Source organism: Macaca mulatta, chromosome 7 (assembly GCF_049350105.2).
Source record: "Macaca mulatta isolate MMU2019108-1 chromosome 7, T2T-MMU8v2.0, whole genome shotgun sequence".
Taxonomy (NCBI): domain Eukaryota; kingdom Metazoa; phylum Chordata; class Mammalia; order Primates; family Cercopithecidae; genus Macaca; species Macaca mulatta.
In genome coordinates this window covers 136,527,941-136,548,920 of record NC_133412.1, presented here as the reverse complement: position 1 = coordinate 136,548,920, position 20,980 = coordinate 136,527,941, and the positions used below count along the sequence as shown (strand labels likewise).

Here is a 20,980-nt window from a genome sequence, read left to right as displayed (position 1 = left end):
CTTTTTCTTGGCCAGGGCGGTAGCTCACACCTGTAATCCTAACACTTTGGGAGGCCGAGGTGGGCAGATCACCTGAGGTCAGGAGTTCGAGACCAGCCTGGCCAACATGGCAAAACCCTGTCTCTACTAAAAATACAAAAATTAGCTGGGTGTGGTGGTGGGCGCCTGTAAGCCCAGCTACTCAGGAGGCTGAGACAGGAGAATTGCTTGAACCCTTGAGGCGGAGGTTGCAGTGAGCAACCACTGCACTGCAGCCTGGGTGACAGAACGAGACTTCATCTCAAAAAAACAAAAAAAAACCAAAAGGTTTTTCTTGCCCCGTTTGCAGCGTCAGTATTCCCATTTGGTTGCCAGGTCTGGGGTCTGATTTCGATCTCAAAAAATTTTAGTAATTAACCGTGATGGTCCTGTGCATGAATTAGTCATTGGTTAAGGATATAATCATGCTCATAAGCAGCCTTATTTCGTTTTTATGTATTTATTTTAAACGCCTAAAGCAGGTAGCACTTAGAGAGTTTGGTCTGACTGAATTTAGTTCTTATAGTCTAAGGCTAAATATTTTAAAACCGATTAAATGTTGGGGGGCATAGGATAAGACCTATATCATGACTGCAAGATACATTGTGCTTTTGGGGACCTAGGAGTGATGGGGGAAGGGAAACTCACAGGTTAATAATTTCTAAATTCACTACTGGTTTTTTCTGAGAGTAGCAGTGATGCTATACCTTCAAAAATATGGACTGCTTCTTGTTCTGTAATGTCTGGTAGAGAAAGCCTATGTATTTAGGTGTCCTATCTACTCTCATCTAGGTTTACTTAACTGGCAGTGTTTTGCGGGAATTGCCTGTGAGGTCCCGGGTAGCCATGCTGGCATTTGAGTTGTGGGGTGTAAGGCAGGGTAGAAGGTTGTAGAGAGGAGCCTGGTGGATCCCGGGAAAATGAGGCTGGCCCTCACTTTCTGCTGCTGGTGGCTTTAAGCGGGGTGCTGTATGCTGTTCCCCTCCTCCTCAGGGAGCAGGCAGCCCAAGCCAGGAGTCCATTGTAAAGCATTTACCAGAAGACTGGCCACTGAGGATGACTGCAAGTGACTACACACTGTTAAGGTCCTTCTTGATTAGTACAAAAGGAACATGGGAGTGTGGTTAGAGACCTGGGCACTTTGCCCAGCTCTGTAACCCATTCATAGTGGGACCTCAGTGATTGTCTCTATTTTGTGTGTGTGTGTGTGTATGAAAAATGGAGAATAATGCCACCTGCTTCTTTCTAAGGATGTTCTGAGGATTAATGAGCTAATCACCTTGGATGAAGGCAGCAGAGCCTACCCTGGTTATAGTTTTCATTGCTTTTCCAGGGAAGCTCTGGTTTGGGGGAATAAAATATTGGAAAGAAGATAGGAGGGAATAGGCTGTCTACAGCTTAGTTGGTATATTTGAAGTCCAACTGTAGATCAGGCTCCTTTCTGGCTGGGGAATTTCAACTAACCTAAAATTTCTACATATTTTTTAGAAACAACACCAAGCCAAATGTCTGACCTGCTGTTTGTGGGAAAAGAGCAGATGTCCATTCTGGGAACATATTAATATAAGATGTTAGTGGTTTTCTCTCACAGTACAAGAAGATGGGTAAAAAGAGAATGTAGATTTATGTGGCATTTACTCTTATTTTCCTGTTACTGGTGTGCTCTTTTTGAGAGTTGGTATTGTTTCATTTTGTAGATTTTTCAGATTTCTTTCACAAAGAAACTTCATACAGATCAAGCCAAAACAAAACAAAAACATATAAACACACAACAATAGCTTTAAATACCAAGGATGTCAGCATGAAATTAAAATGAATCAACTGACACTTCTGCTTTGAAATTTTTTAGTAAAACTAATTTAAACCAACAGCGAAAGCTTTCTTGTAAGGGAAGGTTTGACCTTTTTCAGTGTTTTTAGATTTAAAGGTATTGACATTGGGGTGTTTTTGGTTAAAATTTGCTTCAACCTTGTAAAGTCTTTTGGGATTTTGGTCAATCCTTGGTTGTGGAATAGCAAATACAGTCAATTTTGTTGGTACAATGTAGTTTTCAAAGACAAGGTCGCTGAAGTAGTAGATACGGTATCCCCTCCCAATCATGTGTAACTGTGAAAAAGAACACTGTTGTCATGTGAATTCTTATTTTTTTTGAGCTTGCCTTTGAAGTAACTTTCACAGAGAATTCCTGTTACCTGGAAATTGATGACAGACTTACACCATTTCCTTTTTTTTTCTTAGACGTTCCATCCTCAGAGCAGCCTGAACTGTTCCTAAAGAAACTTCAGCAGTGCTGTGTCATTTTTGACTTCATGGACACGCTATCTGATCTTAAAATGAAAGAATACAAGCGCTCCACTCTTAATGAACTGGTGGACTACATTACAATAAGCAGAGGCTGTTTGACAGAGCAGACTTACCCTGAAGTAGTTAGAATGGTGAGTTTCTTTTTTTCTCCGCGGACACTTTTAAGCATCTTCCATAGTGACTCACAGGTGTATATATTGCAAGAGTGAGGTCATTGGAGGTCAACTCCACAAATGAGAGCCAACCTTTGGAGAGCTAAGCAAAAGTAGTCGGCACAGTGCTAGAATTTGAAGAGCATGATTTCATGAGAACGAAATCCAGAACTTTCAACTACGAGAGTGCTGAAGCAATGAATTACTTCAACATATGAAGCCAAGATTGCCAGGGTATTATTGGATTTCTGGCTTTGGCAAAAGAAAAGACACAGGAAAATAACAAAAGTCTTAGATCCATGTTTGAAAAATATTCAAGCCTGTTGGATATCTTTTTTTTTTTTTTTTTAAATCTTATTCATTGTGGTATATTAGAAATGGCTTTATGCTTAATAAAATTAAGCCTCTCTTGACTAACCCTTCTCTTTATAATCTCCTTGAAGTCAAGGTTGATACCTTTCATGACTTTTGAATAGTGTCATAGATTTTGTGTGGTCATTAGGAGTTACAAGAAAAAACATTATTAACATAATGTGAGTAATTACGTTCTTATTGTGTGAACAATTATTTTAGTTTTTCAAAAGCTGAGCCAAAATGTGATTTTTCTGATAGATTTCTGTGGGAGAGTTGCCTTCCTTGGCATCCCAGAGGATCTTGGAGCTGGAGAGTGCATGCTATTTGGGGATGGGCTTTGCAGGGTGGGGAGGCTGGTATACTGACTGGTGAAATAGCCACAGAGATCCCTTAAGGTCGGTGCATCATTCAGGAGCCCATTGCAGGGTCTGGCACACTCTCTGTGTACTGCTGAACATCTGCCTGGCTTTTGTATTTAGTTCCTTATCATTTGTATTCAACCAATGCAGAAAAGAGACTTTTGTGATGGAGTAGATATGCTTAAAAATTATAGTTCAGATTTGCAAAGGGACTTGAATGATCTCAGCGTGAGAAACTGTGACTGATAATGTGAAGGTCATCTGAAAACGATGCCTAATATATTCCTCAGATCTATATCTGAATGTGTATTGGATTTGTTGTTAATTTACAGGAATGTAGCACTAGAATGTTTTGTAGGTTAAAGATGACCGTGTGGCTCTTGAGCAGTGCTTCTCAACCAGGTGTGATGTTTGCCTTACAGGGGACATTTGTCAATGTCTAGAGACATTTTTGGTAGTCACAACTAGATGTGGGAGGAGAGTACTACCGGCATCTAGTGGGAGAGGCCAGAGATACTGCTAAACATTTTACAATGTACAGAGTGGCTCCCACAATAAAGAATTACCTGGCCCCAAATGTCACAAGTGCCACTGTTGAGAAACCTTGCTCTTGAGTTTGCATGCTATCTAAATCTCTTAATTTGATGCAGAGGATCTTCTCTAGTCTACCTGCCTTCTGCAGAGCACAGTCCCTGGTTTTAGCCTACCTGTATCATCAGCCAACAGAGGTATCGGTTATGACTTTCTTCTGTATCTTTCTATGGATAGTTCATGAATATATAAGTATATGCAAACATATGTATAAATATTTTTTGTAAGCACACAAATGGTGGCACACTACACATTTTCTGTACCTTGCTTTTTTCACTTAGCAATATATATTTCAGTACATATAAAGTTCCCATATTCTTTTTATAGCTGCATAATATTTATTATGTGAATGTACCATATTTAAGCAGTACTCTATGAATATTCTTATACACACATCAGTTTGCCTTTCTATGAGGACATCTGTATATTTATTTTTGAAAATTTAATTTTTTAAGAGCAGTTTTAGGTTCACAGCACAATTGAGAGGAAAGTACAGAGATTTCTCATATGCCCCTGTCCATACACAAGCACAGCCTCCCCCATTATCAACACCTCCCCCCAACTCCCACCAGAGTGGTACATTTGTTACAATTGATGATCCTACATTGACACATCATTATCACCGAGAGTTCGTAGTTCACGTTAGGGCTCATTCTTGGTGTTGGACATTCTATGAGTTTAGACAAATGTGTAATGATGTGTATCCACCATTATAGTACCCTACATACCATACATCACTGCCCTGAAAATCCTCTGTGCTCCACTTCTTCATCACCCACCACCTTCAACTCCCTAGCAACCACTGATCCTTTTACTGTCTCCATGATTTTGCTTTTTCCAGACTGTCATATAGTTGGAATCACACAGCATGTACTCTTTTCAGATGGGCTTCTTTTACTTAGTGATATGCACTTAAGGTTCCTTCATGTCTTTTCAAGACTTGATAGCTCATTTAGTTTAGTGTTGAATAACATTTTATTGGTTGAATGTACCATAGTTTATCCATTCACCTACTGAAGGACATTTTAGTTGCTTCCCAGTTTTGGCAATTATGAATAAAGCTAATATAAATATCTGTGTACAAGTTTTTTTATGAACATAAGATTTCAGCTCCTTCAGGTAAATACCAAGGAGTGTGATTGCTCTATGTATTGTATGGTAAGAGTATGTTTAGTTTTTTTTAATTTGCATTTACTTTTATTACTTGTTATAGATAATGAGCATGTTTAGTTTTATAAGAAACTGCCAAACTGTCTTCCAGGGTAGTGGTACTATTTTGCATTCCTACCAGCAGTGAATGAGAATTTCTGCTGCTCCACATCCTCACCAACATTTGGTATTGATTTGATTTAAATAGCCTTTCTTTATTTCCCTGTTTCTGGACTTTTACGTATTCCCCACTCCCTCACCTCTAGTTCTAATTCTCATTTTCCCTTCGAGGGCTGACTTAAAGTGCTACTTTTGTTTCCTGAAAAAACACAGTGCTTTTTCCTTCCTTCAGTTTGTCTGCTTCTTGGCAACTCACCATTTTGGGAATTTGTTCATTTGCTACTTTTTTTTGTCTTTTCACATATTTATCTGATTTTTCTAATTAGATGTAAGCACTCCCAAGAAGGAACTGTGTCCTGCACATCTCTGTGGCATCCATAATACCTCCTACCTAGTCCAGGTCTTCTTGAAATTTATTAAATGAATGAATTCCTCCTTAAAATGTAGGCATTTCAGTCTCTCAAATTATGATTAAGATGTTGGACGTCATTAGATTATACCCAGATTTTAAACTGAGTGTTTAGCATAATCCAAAAATTCTGTGATTCATATGGACCAGCTTGGTCTTAAACCAGCTTTGGTCTCCTAAGGGAGACCTCCCCTCTTTTCCCTCTTTTCCTCCGTGTTCTCCAGGCAAAAAAAGAGACTCCCATTTGTATGTGTTTTAAAATACACTAGAGCTTTACCTTAGGAGGCATTGAATCTGTTGGTGTAAATGCTGTTCTAGGGCATTAGAAAATTCTACATGGTAGTTTAGCCTTCTTAGAAGTATAACTTATTTTTCATATTTGATGATTTCTGAAATTGTTAGCTACTAATTATTTATGGTACTTAGACACTCTGGAGCATTTACAGAAAAGGGGATATTATGATAGAGTAGAAAGAGACAAGGCGCTGGGTGTGGTGGCTCACGCCTGTAAGCCTAGCACTTTGGGAGGCTGAGATGCGTGGATCACTTGAGGCCAGGAGTTTGAGACCAGCCTGTCCAACATGGTGAAACCCTGTCTGTACTAAAAATACAAAAATTAGCCTGGCATGGTGGCACATGCCTATAATCCCAGCTACGTGGGAGGCTGAAGCAGGAGAATCACTTGAACCTGGGTGGTGGAGGTTGCAGTGAGCTGAGATTATGCCACTGTGTTCCAGCCTGGGCAACAGAGCAAGACTCCATCTCGAAAGAAAGAAAGAAAGAAAAAGACAAGGCTTTGGAACCTTACAGACCTGGGTTCAAATGCCAGCTCTGGCCATACTTGTTATATCAGTGTGAGCAAGTTACTTTAACTTTGGGGTCCCCCATTTTTGTGTGGTGCTAAGAAGTATATAGGGTGGAGGGAGGGTAGCCATAGTTTTCCCAACCCCTCTGTAAATATTCCACCTACGTAATATGCTTATGCTTTTGTTTGCATATCAGGGTACTCAGCACCTCATATACATATACAGTCCAGAGAATGTGTGCTTACTGTTCTGTAAGGAAAACTGGAACCACGTCCCACTTGGTGCTCTCATTCCCTTCTATTTTGCCACCTCTAAGCCCCTTGTATATATACATCCTGGCACTGCTCACTTTCCTAATTTGTGTAATACCTGCCTTTGGGGGATTTTGTGAGGATTAGCTACAATATTTGTAAAAGTTTTAGAACAGTCTCTAACATGTGGCAAGTATTCAATAAATTTTTTTTTTTTTTACATTTCAATGATTTTATTAGATACTTGATTTTACAATTGTTGGTGGAACCCACTGTTAACTCTTTGTGCTTAAAATACTCTGTCAGTGAGATGTGTTTTATTCCATTGCCCAGCGGTTCTTAAGTTCTCTAATTCCAAGACGATCCTGCCTGTTGGGTAATCGCTGTCCCCACCGATTTCTCTTTCATGTTACTGTAAAACAAAATCACTTCACTAGAATTAGTGAGGGAAATGGTAGTGTTTTTTATGAAATATTAATGAAGCGGTAGATGGGTTTTGCAAACCAGGATGAGTAATGACGTATAATGGCATGTTACGGTATCAGCATTAGCTTTTGATCCAACTTGATGGGACTTGTACTTTGAGAACTGGTGTTCCTGTTAGGGGAAGAAAAGAGTAACAGATAAAAACAATCTATGTGTTGTGGAAACCATTTTTAACATTTAAATGAAGTCTGGATACCACCTATAGACTACTAGAATTGGGACAGAAAAGCACTCTTATGGGTGTAAACAAATCACATGCACACCTCGTTTTATTGCCCTTCACAGATATTGGGCGGGGGGGGTTGCTTTTTTTTTTTTTTTTTTGGAGAGGAAGTCTCGCTGTGTCGCCCAGGCTGGAGTGCAGTGATGCAATCTCAGCTCACTGCAACCTCCGCCTCTCGGGTTTAAGCAATTCTTCTGCCTCAGCCTCCTGAGTAGCTGGGATTATAGGCAGGTGCCACCACACCTGCCTTATTTTTGTATTTTTAGTAGAGATGGGGTTTTACTCTGTTGGTCAGGCTGGTCTTGAACTCCTGACCTCGTGATCCACCTGCCTTGGCCTCCCAAAGTGCAGGGATAACAGGCGTGAGTCACTGCACTCAAACAAATTGAAGGTTTGTGGCAACCTTGTGTGGAACAAAACTGTCGGTGCCATTTTTTCCAACAACATATGCCCCTATCATATCTCTGTGCCATAGATTGATAATTCTTGCAATATTGCAAACTTTTGCATTGTTGCTGTATCTGTTATAGTGATCTGTGATGAGAGATCTTTGAAGTTGCTATTTTAATTGCTTTGGGACACCATGAAATGGGCCCCTACAGCATACTTAATCGATAAATGTTGTATGTGTTCTGACTGCTCCGCCGAGCAGCTGTTTCTCAGCCTCTGTCCCTCTTCTCAGGCCTCCCTATTCCCCGAGACACAACAGTATTGAAATTAGGCCAATTAATAACCCTATAATGGCCTTTGAGTGTTCCAGTGAAAGGAAGAGTCACATGTCTCTCATTTTAAATCAAAAGCTAGAGACGGTTTAGCTTAGTGAGGAATGCATGTCAAAAGCTGAAACAGACCAAAAGCTAGGCCTCTTGCATCAGACAGACAAGTTGTGAATTTAAAGGTAAAGTTCTTGAAGGAAATTAAAATTGCTACTCCAATGAACATATGAATGATAAGACAGTAAAACAGCCTTGTTGCTGATAATTGAGAAAGTTTCAGTGGTCTGGATAGAATATCAAACCAGCCACAACATTCCTTATGCCAAAGCCTAACCCAGAGCAAGGCCTTGGCTCTCTTCAATTGTATAAAGGCTGAGAGAGTTGAGGAAGCTGCAGAAGAAAAGTTGGACAGTAGCAGAGCTTGGTTGGCTTATGAGGTTGAAGGAAAATAGCCATCTCTCTAACATAAAAGTACAAGGTGAAGCACCAAGTGCTGTTGTAGAAGCTGAAGCTGCAGCAAGTTTTCCAGAAGATTTAGCTGAGACATTGATGAAGGTGGCTACACAAACAAGAGTTTCAATGTAGGTGAAACAACCTTCTATTAGAAGATGTTGCCATCTGTGACTTTTACAGCTGCAGAGGAGAAATCAATGCCAAAGCTAGGGCCAGGCTGACTCTCTTGTTAGGAACTTATGCTGCTGGTGTGACTTAAGTTGAAGCCAGTGCTCATTTACCATTCTGAAAATCTTAGGGTGTCACGTAAATCCACCCTGCCTATGCTCTGTAAATGGAACAGCAAAGCCTAGATGGCAACACCTCTGTTTATGCATGGTCTACCAAATATTTTGTATTCACTGTTGAGGCCCACTGCTCACAAAAACATTTTGTTTTTCTTTTTCCCCAAAATATTACTACTCATTGACTATCCACCTGGTTACCCAAGAGCTCTAATGGACATATACAAGGAGATGAATGTTGTTTCCTTTCCTTTCCTGCCCTGCCCTGCCCTGCCCTGCCCTGCCCTGCCCTTTTTTTTTTCCGAGACGGAGTCTCGTTCTGTTGCCCAGGCTGGAGTGCAGTGGCACGATCTCGGCTCACTGCAAGCTCCGTCTCCCAGGTTCACACCATTCTCCTGCCTCAGCCTCCCGAGTAGCTGGGACTGCAGTCGCCTACCACCACGCCCGGCTAATTTTTTGTATTTTTAGTAGAGACAGGGTTTCACCATGTTAGCCAGGATGGTCTCGATTTCCTGACCTCGTGATCCACCCACCTCAGCCTGCTTCCCAAAGTGCTGGGATTACAGGCGTGAGCCACCGCACCTGGCCAAATGTTTTCATGCCTGCTGACACACCATCCAATCTTCAGCTCATGGGTCAAGGAGTAATTCTGATTTTCAAGTCTTATTATTTAAGAAATTCATTTCTTAAGGCTGTAGCTGCCATAGATAGTAATTCCTCTGATGGATCTGGGCAAAACAAATCGAAAACCTTCTGAAAAGGTTTCACCATTTTAGATGCCATTTGGAACATGTGTGATTCACAGGAGGAAGTCAAAATATCAGCATTAACAGGAGTTTGGAAGGGATTGATTCCAACCCTCATGGATGACCTTGAGAGGTTCGACTTCAATAGAGAGAATAGCTGCAGATGTGATGGGAATAGCAAGAGAACTAGAATGAGAAGTGGAGCCTGAAGATTTGACTGAATTGCTGCAATCTCATGATCAGTCCTCAACAAATGAGGAGTTGCTTCTTATGGATAAGCAAAGAGAGTGGTTTCTTGGGAGGGAATCAACTCCTGAAAATGCTGTGAACAGTGTTGAAATGACAACAAAGGATTTAGAACATTACATAAACTTAGTTGATCAAGCAGTGGCAGGGTTTGAGAGGATTGACTCCAATTTTAAAAGAGGTTCCATTGTGGATAAAATGCTGTCAGACAGTATCACATGCTACAGATAAATCTTTCATGAAAGGAAGAGTCAATCAAAGCCACAAACTTCATTGTCTTTTTTTTTTTTTTTTTTTTTTTTGAGACAGTCTTACCCTATTGCCCCGGCTGGAGTGCAGTGGCACAATCTCCGCTCACTGCAAGCTCCACATCCTGGGTTCAAGTGATTCTCCTGCCTTAGCCTCCCAAGTAGCTGGGATTACAGGTGCTTACCACCATGCTCAGCTAATTTTTGTATTTTAGTAGAGATGGGGTTTCACCATGTTGGCCAGGCTGGTCTTGAACTCCTGACCTTGCAATCTGCCTGCCTCGGCCTCCCAAAGTGCTGGGATTACAGGCGTGAGCCACCATGCCCGGCCTCATTGTCATCTTATTTTAAGAAATTGCCACAGCCACCTCAGCCTTCAGCAACCACCACTATGATGAGTCAGCAGCCATCAACATGAAGGCAAGACCCTCCACCAGCAAGAAGATTACAACTCGCTGAAGGTTCAGATGATTGTTAGCATTTTTTAGCAATAAATTATTTTTTTTTTTTTTTTTTTTTTTTTTGAGACGGAGTCTTGCTTTGTCACCCAGGCTAGAGTGCAGTGGCCAGATCTCAGCTCACTGCAAGCTCCGCCTCCCAGGTTCACGCCATTCTCCTGGCTCAGCCTCCCGCGTAGCTGGGACTACAGGCGCCCGCCACCTCGCCCGGCTAGTTTTTTGTATGTTTTAGTAGAGACGGCGTTTCACCATGTTAGCCAGGATGGTCTCGATCTCCTGACCTCGTGATCCGCCCGTCTCGGCCTCCCAAAGTGCTGGGATTACAGGCTTGAGCCACCGCGCCCGGCCTAGCAATAAAGTATTTTTAAATTAAGGTATGTCCGTTTTTGTTTTTTAGACATGAAGCTATTGTGCACTTTATAGACTACAGTGTATTGTAAACACAACTTTTACATGCACGGGGAAACCAAAAAATTTGTGTGGCTACTTTATTGAGATATTTGCTTTATTGTGGTGGTCTGGAACTGATCCTATAATGTATCTGAGGTATGCCTGTAAAGCAAAATAGCCCGTAACTTACCTGTAGAAGAGGAGAGTGGGTAGTGGAAAGAGTACCAGACAGAGAACACGGAAGCCACTGTCTTCATTTCTCATCTTCCGCTTAACTAGTGGTAAGAACTTGAGTAAGTAATTCTCTCTCTAAGCCTCAGTTTCTTCTGTTATAAATGGAGAGAGTTGATGATGAATCCCTCACATCTTTCCATCTCTGAAAACTAACAACTCTTTTGATCAACACAGTCTAAGAAATTTTGAATGGATTACGCCTTTCTTAAAGTTTACAGGCCATTGTGCAACGTAGTTGCTTTGGAAAGTAGTTTGTTTCATGTATTTCTCATGGGGTCTCCCGGAGTCATATCTGATGAAAAATGAGAATCAGGACTTCCAGCTCCTTTAGGCTTTGCTGCATTCTGCTTCACATCATCTCAAGTGTCAGGTGTCTGTCCCTGAGGCATATTTTTTTTAACCGTATTATGCTAATGCCTTTTTGGTTTTGTTGTTATGTATCCATTTGAAAGATTTCTTGGAATTTCTGGCTTTCCAAATCACCTTGTGTAAATTTTTATTTACCTGAGTTTGAACTCTGTATATTTTATATTCTTTATATTTGCACATCCATCTTCTTTTCTTGAAAATGTTTCTTTTGGGGATACTTCAAATGTGAGATGAAATCTCATGGGTGAAGACATTGTTTTAGTTAATTCTTAATGTTTATTTAAATGACTCAGTGTCACACTTTGACATTTTGCTGATAAAAAAGACAGGACTTCACTTTGCCAGTGAGCTCAAAATCTGGTAGAGGGAATACTCATGTGAACAGTAACGAGATAATGTCGTATGTGTAGTAATAAAGTCTGTACAAGGCAAGGAAGGAGTAAAGGGATATGAAGGTAGATAGAAGGGTGGTTAAGGAAGGCTTGACAGAATGATTATAGCCTCAGTAGGGTATTAAAAGATGAATGTGGCTGAACTTAAAGAGAATTATGTGATGCAAAGGAATTCCCAAACCACATGATATATACAGGGAAACACAGTCATGCTATGTTGTTACAGTGTTATTGTTGGAGAGTGGGAGGAGGTGAATGATGGCAGCTGAAGATGTGGATGTGGCCAGAGTCTGAAAGAACCTCACAGATAACGGTTGAAAGGTTCTATGTGGGAGAGTGACATGGTCAGATTTGTATTTCGGTGGCAGTGGGACGGAGAGATTGGAGGAGGCTGAGATTGAAGGCAGAGAGGAATCAATTAGGAGACTGCTTTAATGGAGAAATTGTGGAGGGCCTAAGCAAACTGCAGGCATGGAAGTAGAGAAGGAGAGGAAAGGAGCATTTGAGATTCACCTAGGAGGTATAATTGATGTCGCTTATTAGCACTTATGTGAACTTTTGGAGTGTGAGAGAGGAAGGAGTCTCGGATAGCTTTGGCAGTTGGGTAGTTTGTGGTGTGGTGCTGTTGTTTGGGAAAGGTACAGCAGTAGGGAGAGCAGGCTTCGGATGGAAGCTGAGGAGTTGGTTTTTGATGAGTTAATGTTGAGGTTCCGATGGGAGACCTAGATATGGAAAGTAGGGGGTGGAAATCGGTAGTTATCAGAATGAGAGTAGGGCAGGGGAGGGAGGGAAAGAACAATGAAGGAACTCTAGATGATACCAGTGAATCATTGTTTCAGTGCAGTGGTACAGGTGGGAGCTAGCGGGTTGAAGAGTGGATTACAAAATCAAGAGGTTGAGATGATGACTGGAGATAATAATTGCTCACACTTTGGGTGTACTGTCTTCATTAGAGTAAAATTCTGTCACTTCTCTCCTACAAAAAGTATACAACCTTGTCACACTGATCATTTGCTGTTATTATTTTTATATTTTGTCTCTAGGACTTGGCTTTTCTTGGTTTCAAAGTCTGCTTCAGTATATACCAGAGGTATAATCTCTGGTTATACCTCAAATGGTAGAATATGTAATTTTCCAAAGCTAATTTAGTTTTAAGATAAAATATATTCGCTGGTTTTTCCTTCTTTGCTATTGAGGTCTTTCTTTGAGTTTTTTACATTGTTTCTTGGCCACCATCAGCTTTGTTTTTTCCCACTCTCAAATTATATCATGTCCCTTGGTTATCTAGTGCTTTTTTTTTTTTTTTAAATACATTGTTTGATTTACCTGGAAACCAGAGCTCTGGTTAGCCTCTTAATACAATAATATGACTTTGTAGAAAATTATGAAGTTGCAATTAAATATCTCAGAGTCTGGCCACATGTACTCTTAGTAGTGCTTGGTTAACCTCGCTACATTAGTAGCTGAAGGGCAGAGTTTCTTTTAATAAAATAACAACTATCTAAAAGTAGCCTTGGAATGATAGCTACTGGAGGGGGGGGAATATGAAATTTCCATTTTTCATCTTCCTGCGTCTGATAAAGAATATAACCATGATAGTCCGCCCTTAACTGTGGGAATATGTTCCGAGACCCCCAGGGATGCCTGAAACTGTGGATGGTACTGAATCCCATACGTATATCCTATGTTTTCCCCTATACATGCATACCTATGATAAAGTTTAATTTATAAATTAGTCACAGTAAGAGATTAATAATAACAGTAAAATAGGATAGTTATAACAATATATTGTAATAAAAGCTATGTAAATATGGTCTCCCTCTTCCTTCTCTCTCTCTCTCTGTCTCTGTCTCTCTCTTTCTCAAAATATCTTGTTGTACTTATTCCATGGGTGACTGAAACCATGGGAAATCAAACCACAGATAAGACGGGGACTACTGTATACATCCCGGCCAGAATCTGCCTTGGAGGTGACTCTTTAGATCCAAAGGGGAGATAAGATTTGTAGATACGCATTAATAGCAAAAGAGCCATTGGGGGTGGGTGGGTGAGGGTGGACTGCTTATAATATTAGAATTATACATAATGGAAGAGAATTGAGTGATATCTGAGAAGCGCACTTAATAACTGAAGCTGGTGGGAAATTTGAAGGATAGGATAAGCGTAAAAGATAAGACCTGAGAATTAGATTAGAAATTAAAGAATTCCTTGGTACAAAGGAAATAATTTAAGGATATGATAATGAGATCTCCCAAAGACATTTGTAGAATGAAATCAGGAGGAATTTACTGCTCAAGGTTAGGAACAGATTGTTAGCATTCATGATTTTTCAAAGGGTAGGGAACCTGGTCTGTACTTCCTCAATTCCCATCTTACACTGTCACTCTGTGCTAATCCAGTTAAAGCTCATTTAACGGTATTGATTTAGCAGCTTGGGGTGCCCATAGATGGATTTCTTGGGGTCACTGAACCCTCTGATGTTAACTACAGAATTTTGTGTGTTCTGTGTATTTATTATTATTATTATTTTTTTGAGACAGAATCTTGCTCTGTCGCTCAGACTGGTATTTTTAGTCGAGATGGGGTTTCACCGTGTTAGCCAGGATGGTCTCGAGCTCCTGTTCTCATGATCTGCCCGCCTTGGCGTCCCAAAGTGCTGGGATTACAGGCATGGCGCCCGACCGTGTTCTGTGTATTTTTATAGGAGAAAATAACTTTCTTTTGCTTAAATTTTCAAAGGTACATGTGAGTCAGAAACGGTTTAAGCGTGATTTTACCCTGTGTGCAGTAAATGTCTATGCTGGGTGTTGCTCACTTGGAAAAAAAAGATTGGAAATAGGGTCCTCCCATTTCTGGCAGTAACTAAAGATGAAAAATGAAGTTGTTAGAATGATTTTACCAGTGAAACCATTTGGGCTAGAGTTTCTCTGTGGGAAGGCTTTTGGTAGTAAACTCAGTATGTTAAATACATGTCTGACTGTTCAGATTTTTTGTTTTATATGGTGTGAGTTTAGGTAGATTGTTGTAAAGTTACACAATTTAGACTTGTGGCCATATACTTAATCCTTAGAGTCTCTTCACACAGGTGTGTACTAATGAAAGAAGATGGCCAGCACCTGTACACCTACCATTGTTACCTGCATAAAAATCTGCAGGAACTGCAATGTCTGAGTTAATTCAATCTTCACATTGAATGAGAACCACCTGTGACATAGGTAGTCTCATAATAGATGTCATTTTATAGATAAGGTAAAGGAAGAGAGAGCTTAAGAAACTTATCCAGAGCCACTCATCTGGGTGATTGAGATTTGAACCTCGGTGATCTGGTTTTAGAACCCATACTCCTTTTTTTTTTTTTTGGAGACAGAGTCTCACTCTGTCCCCCAGGCAGAGTGCAGTGGCGCAATCTTGGCTCACTGCAAGCTCTGCTTGCCGGGTTCACGCCATTCTTCTGCCTCAGCCTCCCGAGTAACTGGGACTACAGGCACTCGCCACCAAGCCCGGCTAATTTTTTTGTTTTGTTTTGTTTTTGGATTTTTTAGTAGAGATGGGATTTCACCATGTTAGCCCGGATGGTCTTGATCTCCTGAGCTCGTGATCCGCCTGCCTTGGCCTCCCAAAGTGCTGGGATTACAGGCATGAGCCACCGTGCCTGGCCCAGAACCCATACTCTTAAAGGCTAAGCCGTAATGCTTTCCTGGAATTATTCTTTCCAATAGGAATGAGGACTAAAACCCCTAAAAGTTGGAGTTTTGCCTCTGTACCATGTTTTTTTCTTGAGCTCTTCTAAATAGGTAAAAAGGCCTTTGATTTAAGCCCTTCCCTGTATTTTGCTGCTTCTCACAAGGCCAGACCACATAGTATGCTCTGGGGTTAAATGTTCTTTTTTTTTTTTTTTTTTTTTTTTTTTGCTTAAGAACAGTTTCTTCTTCACTCCCTCTCCCCTACCACTTCTGCTGCCCTGTATAATAGCTTTACACGGCCTTTGTGTTATTCTTGAATTGTTAACGCTGCTTCTCAACTTTTCTGTCTACCCTACCACTTCTTCCTAGTCTGGGAAAGTAAATAGTGATTGAGGAGGTGAGGAGAAGCCCAGGAGGAAGGCTGTGTATTTCAGAACACCCCTCTCTTCCACCCAGACTGCAGTCCCCTGAGTTCATGTGCTTTCCCACTCCACTTCTCTCTCTGCCCCACCATCCAAAAATTAGGCTCCTCTGCCTGTTGGTGCTCCTTATGTGGTAACATTGGCGTGGTGATACCTTACCCGTGCATCATAGAGGGCCCCACCTTGTAGCCTTGTTTGTTGAATTGGTAGGACCCACAGAAAACATATGGAAATTGAAAGTGCCAGTGTATGAATTCAGAGTGAGAAGGGCACTGCTCAGTGGATAGCTGTTTGTGTATATTTGAACTGTGCCTTCTCTGCCTACAGCAAATTATGTGAGTTGCCAAGGAATCCTTAGGTTGGTTGGTTAGCCTAGATTTGGAGCAAGGGGAGTTAATTAGATGATTCAGACATCCCTCCATCTCCGTGATGGGCATCCTAATCCTTGGAAGCACTTGTGTGTGTTCAGCCTGCTTTTCCTTTTTACTGTCCTTCCTGGGTCAGTGGCATAGACAGACAGACAAGGACCCAGTCTGGCCACTTACTGAACTATGTGATTCTGGGTGAGTCTCAACCCTCTAAGCTTGTTATTGTACTGTAACTCTATAAGGTTGTTTTGAAAATTAATTTATGAACAATGCTTAGCACTGTGGTAAGCATTGTTGAAGTAGCCATATCATTATTATCATTATTCATGGGACCACGTCTAGCACCCCAGTAGACTTACCTGTCTCTTTATATTGGTTAATACATTTTTCTGGTTACAATGAAGTCTTGCTAACCTGAAAGCTTTTTTTCTCTTTCAGATGACTTTCCATATCTTTTGTCTGTCTATCGATTTCAAACTCTCTACGAAGTTTTATTTTCATATCTTTTTTTTTTTTTGGGGGAGAATTCCCTGTGAATCTGCATATGCCCATGTGTTTATAGTTACATATACATTTGTATATATACTGCCCTAAGTTCATCTAAATGAATTTTTCCTCATATACTTGCATATTCATGTCCCCACTCTAGTAATAATTTAGCATTTCTCTCCTGCAAGCATTCTCTCTTAAGGAATCTGACAGGGATTTTAAAGTGTTTAGTTTTAATTTAAATGTGCTCAAGAGAGGGTTTTTACTCAGGAAGCCACTGAGCTACTCAAGATTGCTGTTTGCTTCATTTACAAGCTGTAGTCCTTCTGGCTTAACTGCTTTAAAGGTTGTTCAGAGTTTTTAATATACTTAAAATTGTTTGACAGCTGTGACTTGTCTGGCACTGATATATCCAATAATATCATCTCACTGTAATGAGAATACTCCCCCTGTTTCTACCCCTTCCCCCAGTGGCTAGCAGCAGAATTTTGCAGGGTAAGTTACAGTACTGCATTCAAGTTTTGGTTTCTCTTTTCTCTCACCTTTCAATTTAACCTTGAAGCGGAAAATGTGGTTTAAAGGTATAAGCAGTGCTTCTGGGAAAATCTATTAAGCACATGGATGACAAAGTGAGAAATCTTGCTTGTGGTATGTGCATGTGGGTCTTGGATAATCCCAGCTCTTGGTGTTAGTTTGTATGATTTGGCTGTCTGTCTGCTGAGGAGACACAGAAATGAAAGAGAGGAATTTATTGGCTAATTCTTTGGAGAAAGCTGGTTACACCACAGTGGTGCATGATGAGCAGGAAAAAGCTGAGAAAATGAGTGTCCTCAATGTGGAACTCACAGAGACAGGAGTGCCTGGGGCAAGAATCTGGCAAGCAGACAATGAGCAGGTCATTTCCAGGAGGCAGTTGGCTGCTGACCAGTATTTAAAGCCAAACTTGATCTGTAGGAAAACAAGAAGAAATACGCTATCCAGTGACTTTTCAGGAGCAAGTTGCCTCTGAGAAATGGTGCAAAAACACAAGACTCTAGAGTAGAAATGCCATTTCAGTGATGAATAAGGAGAGGTGAGGGTTGGCCGAGTAGTAGAGAGGGAAAGCTGTTGGGGTCATGGTGAGGAGGGTCAGGAGTAGCACACGCAAGAAAAGACATTTCTCAGCAAAAATAGGGCTGGTTATAATTATTTGCTAAGTTGGAGAACAAGTGTTTTTTTTTTTGACAAAATGGATAAACAAGCTCTATTGGAAAATATGTTTCTATACTTTTCAGAAAGGTAGGGATTGGGGTCTTGGGAGGATAATGTTAGATGCTAAATGGGCTGCTTTGAAATACTTCGGAATTGGCCTTCCTGCAGAAGGTAAGGGCTTTAGGAGAATAGGATAGACCACTCTCTGGAATAAGGCAGGCCACTTACTTTTCAGGGATTTCTGGCTTTTTTCTCTTAGACAGATTAGGAAAAAAAAAATCGTAGACAGTAGAGAAACTGTTGGAAAATTAAGTTTTGTATTTGTGCTACCCTTAATAACAAAGTGGAAAATGTGTTATATCCTATTCTGTAAAGTAAGAGTAGTGTTACTGAAAAGGGGTCCCGATCTAGACCCCAAGAGAGGGTTCTTGGATCTTGCGTAAGAAAGAATTTGGGGTGAGTCCATAGAGTAAAGTGAAAGCAAGTTTATTAAGAAAACAAAGGAATAAAAGAAGGGCTAGTCCATAGGCATAAAAATGGTTACCCATTTTTATGGTTACTTCTTGATTATATTCTAAATAAGGGGTGGATTATTCATGAGTTTTCCAGGAAAGGGATGGGCAATTCCTGGAACGGAGGGTTCCGCCTCCCGCCACTTTTAGACCACATAGGGTAACTTCTTGACATTGCCATGGCATTTGTAAACTGCCATGGCATTGGTATGTGGTACCATGTAGTACCATGGTGTAGTAGTGAGGACGACCAGAGGTCACTCTCCTTGCCATCTTGGTTTTGGTGGGTTTTGTCTGGCTTCTTTATGCATCCTGTTTTATCAGCAAGGTCTTTTGACCTGTATCTTGTGCCGACTTCCTGTTTCATCCTGTGACTAAAAATACCTTAACTTACTGGGAATGCAGCCCAGCAGGTCTCAGCCTTATTTTACCCAGCCCCTGTTCAAGATGGAGTTGCTCAGGTTCAAATGTCTCTGACAGTTGTTTGAGCAGTAAAATAATCAGAAGGCAGTGGTGTTTAAAGCACATTTAAAATGTAAGCTCACAGGGTTGGTGGTCAGTTCCTGCCCCTAGTTCCCTCTCTTGGTTTCCTTCAGAAGAACTAAGATGAGGCCAGCTATGTGTCACTGTCAACAGGGAGGGCAGGCTGTCCTGTCCTCCCCTGGAGGCATATCCTACTCAATTCATTATGAAGCAGTAGTTTTGGGATAAGGAGGAATGTTAATCTGTGGACAGAACCTATGGTTATATGTGCTAAATGTGGTTATATGGTAATGGTTATATGTAGGTCAGATGTGTTTTAATTACTCACCGTCTAGCTCAGGGCTTTCTTCTGCGAATGAAAGGTCACACACACAGAGAGACATGCACATAGACACAGAGTATAAGAGACAGTGACAGTTAGTTTTGGCAGTTTTTCTTGTTTATTTTTAGTGATTTCAATTAATAACACATACCTAGTAGTCAGAAACATACATCAGGAGCCTCAAATGTTTTGTGTATGCTTTTTAAAAAATTTGCAATTCAAGAGGCTTAATTTTTCTTTGAGCATTAGCTGATTTTGAACCATAAAGTCCACATAGCAGATATCTAGAATTTGTGTTCTCAAAAAAGCCTTATGTTGGTATTGTTTTATCAACTTGTGCACTGTGGCTTTTACAGAAAACGCTGAATTCAGTTTTAGTAACCTTCTAGGACTTAGGACCCACAGTCCCCAGATGGTGAAATGCAGCAAAGCCTTGGTATCACATGGTTAATCTGTGTGGGGCGGGAGTGCTTGAGGCTAACCCAGGCGGTAGGAGGTTCTGCACTGATTTATACACAGTAAGCACTATGACTATTGCAGTGTTTACACCTCTATTTTTGGATTCTAAGATTTAATATCAACAATCTTCACTTTTGGACTCACTGCTAACATTTCCAATTTTGGAGAGAGTGCAATACAGTCGTTTCTGTGTGAAGTATCATTTCCCTGTAATAGTTTTGTGTGAAGATAACAGACGCTAGAGATAATTAATTTAACATTGCTATCACCGTTTCAGCAGGTAAAAAGTTGCCTCCTATTTTGAGCAACGTTTAATCTTGAAATAGGAGCCGAATGGGAGCAGAGGGTTCGTGGTCAGAATTTGTGGGCAGTAAGGTGGAGAGAGGCAGGGATGAGTTTAGATTAGAGAGGGCTTGGCAAACTAAGCAGAGGAGGTTAGACTTAATCTTGTAGATGGCGAGCAGGGAGTTGTAAGGATTTTTGAACAGGAGGTGAAATGAAACTATATTCTTACTTTTCTTTTCTCCAGACTCTGTGAAGAAAGTCTGTGCTCCTTTAAGGAAGATTAGGCTGGCAGATATAACCCAGGATGGCCTGTGGCAGAGGGCTGTTGTCTTAGGTTTGTCAGATGATTGCAGAGGAAGAAGAAATTAAGAATATGTAAAGAACTCACCATCTTCTGTTTTTTTTCTCTACCCTTATCAAAGAATCACCCATAGTTTCAGTATTTAAATTCAATCATTACCCACATTTTGGCCAAGTTGCTCCTAGTCTGTTTTTTTTTCTTTTTTTTTTTTTTATATGACTTTTTTTCCCTTTAAAAAATTTAGATATACTTAACTTACAATAAAATTTGAAGAACAGATCTTAGGCAATGAACGTTCAGTGAATTTAGCAATTATATATGCTTGTATAGTCATCACCCCAAATGAGATCTAGAACATTGCCATCTCCCCAGAAAATTCCCCTTTTACCCCTTTCTGTTTTTCCTTGTTAAACCTTTTTTAAAAAAAATCTTACTATATATGCAGTTTTGGATTCTGTTTTTTATTTCATTATCATTATGATGTAAACATGCTTTCCTGTAATTAATCTTTTAAAAGCATAATTCTAATGGTTCCTAACAGTCCATTATGTGGATGTACCATTGTTTACTTAACTGTTTTTCCAATTTGGGATATTTAGACAATTTCCAAATTTCCACTATTAAAAGTAATACCATCATGTAAGGAGACATTTTGAAGTAATAAATAAAATGATTTGTTGAAAATTGTATATAACAAATAAAGGAAA

At 40.4% G+C, this 20,980-nt stretch overlaps 1 protein-coding gene and 1 long non-coding RNA gene across 10 annotated transcripts in view; both read left to right on the top strand.

Moving 5' to 3' along the window:
• PPP2R5E (protein phosphatase 2 regulatory subunit B'epsilon) overlaps positions 1–20,980 on the top strand; it is a 169,967-nt gene that overhangs the window by 86,719 nt on the left and 62,268 nt on the right. For all 9 annotated transcript variants that reach the window (XM_077938159.1, XM_015143841.3, XM_077938161.1 and 6 more), the window contains 1 exon segment: positions 2,257–2,453. In XM_077938159.1, coding sequence (XP_077794285.1) covers positions 2,257–2,453 — 197 coding nt within the window.
• Positions 9,933–14,721, top strand: LOC144330277 (uncharacterized). The gene is made up of 2 exons (XR_013396307.1): positions 9,933–10,092; positions 14,427–14,721. It is a non-coding gene; the product is annotated as an uncharacterized LOC144330277 (long non-coding RNA).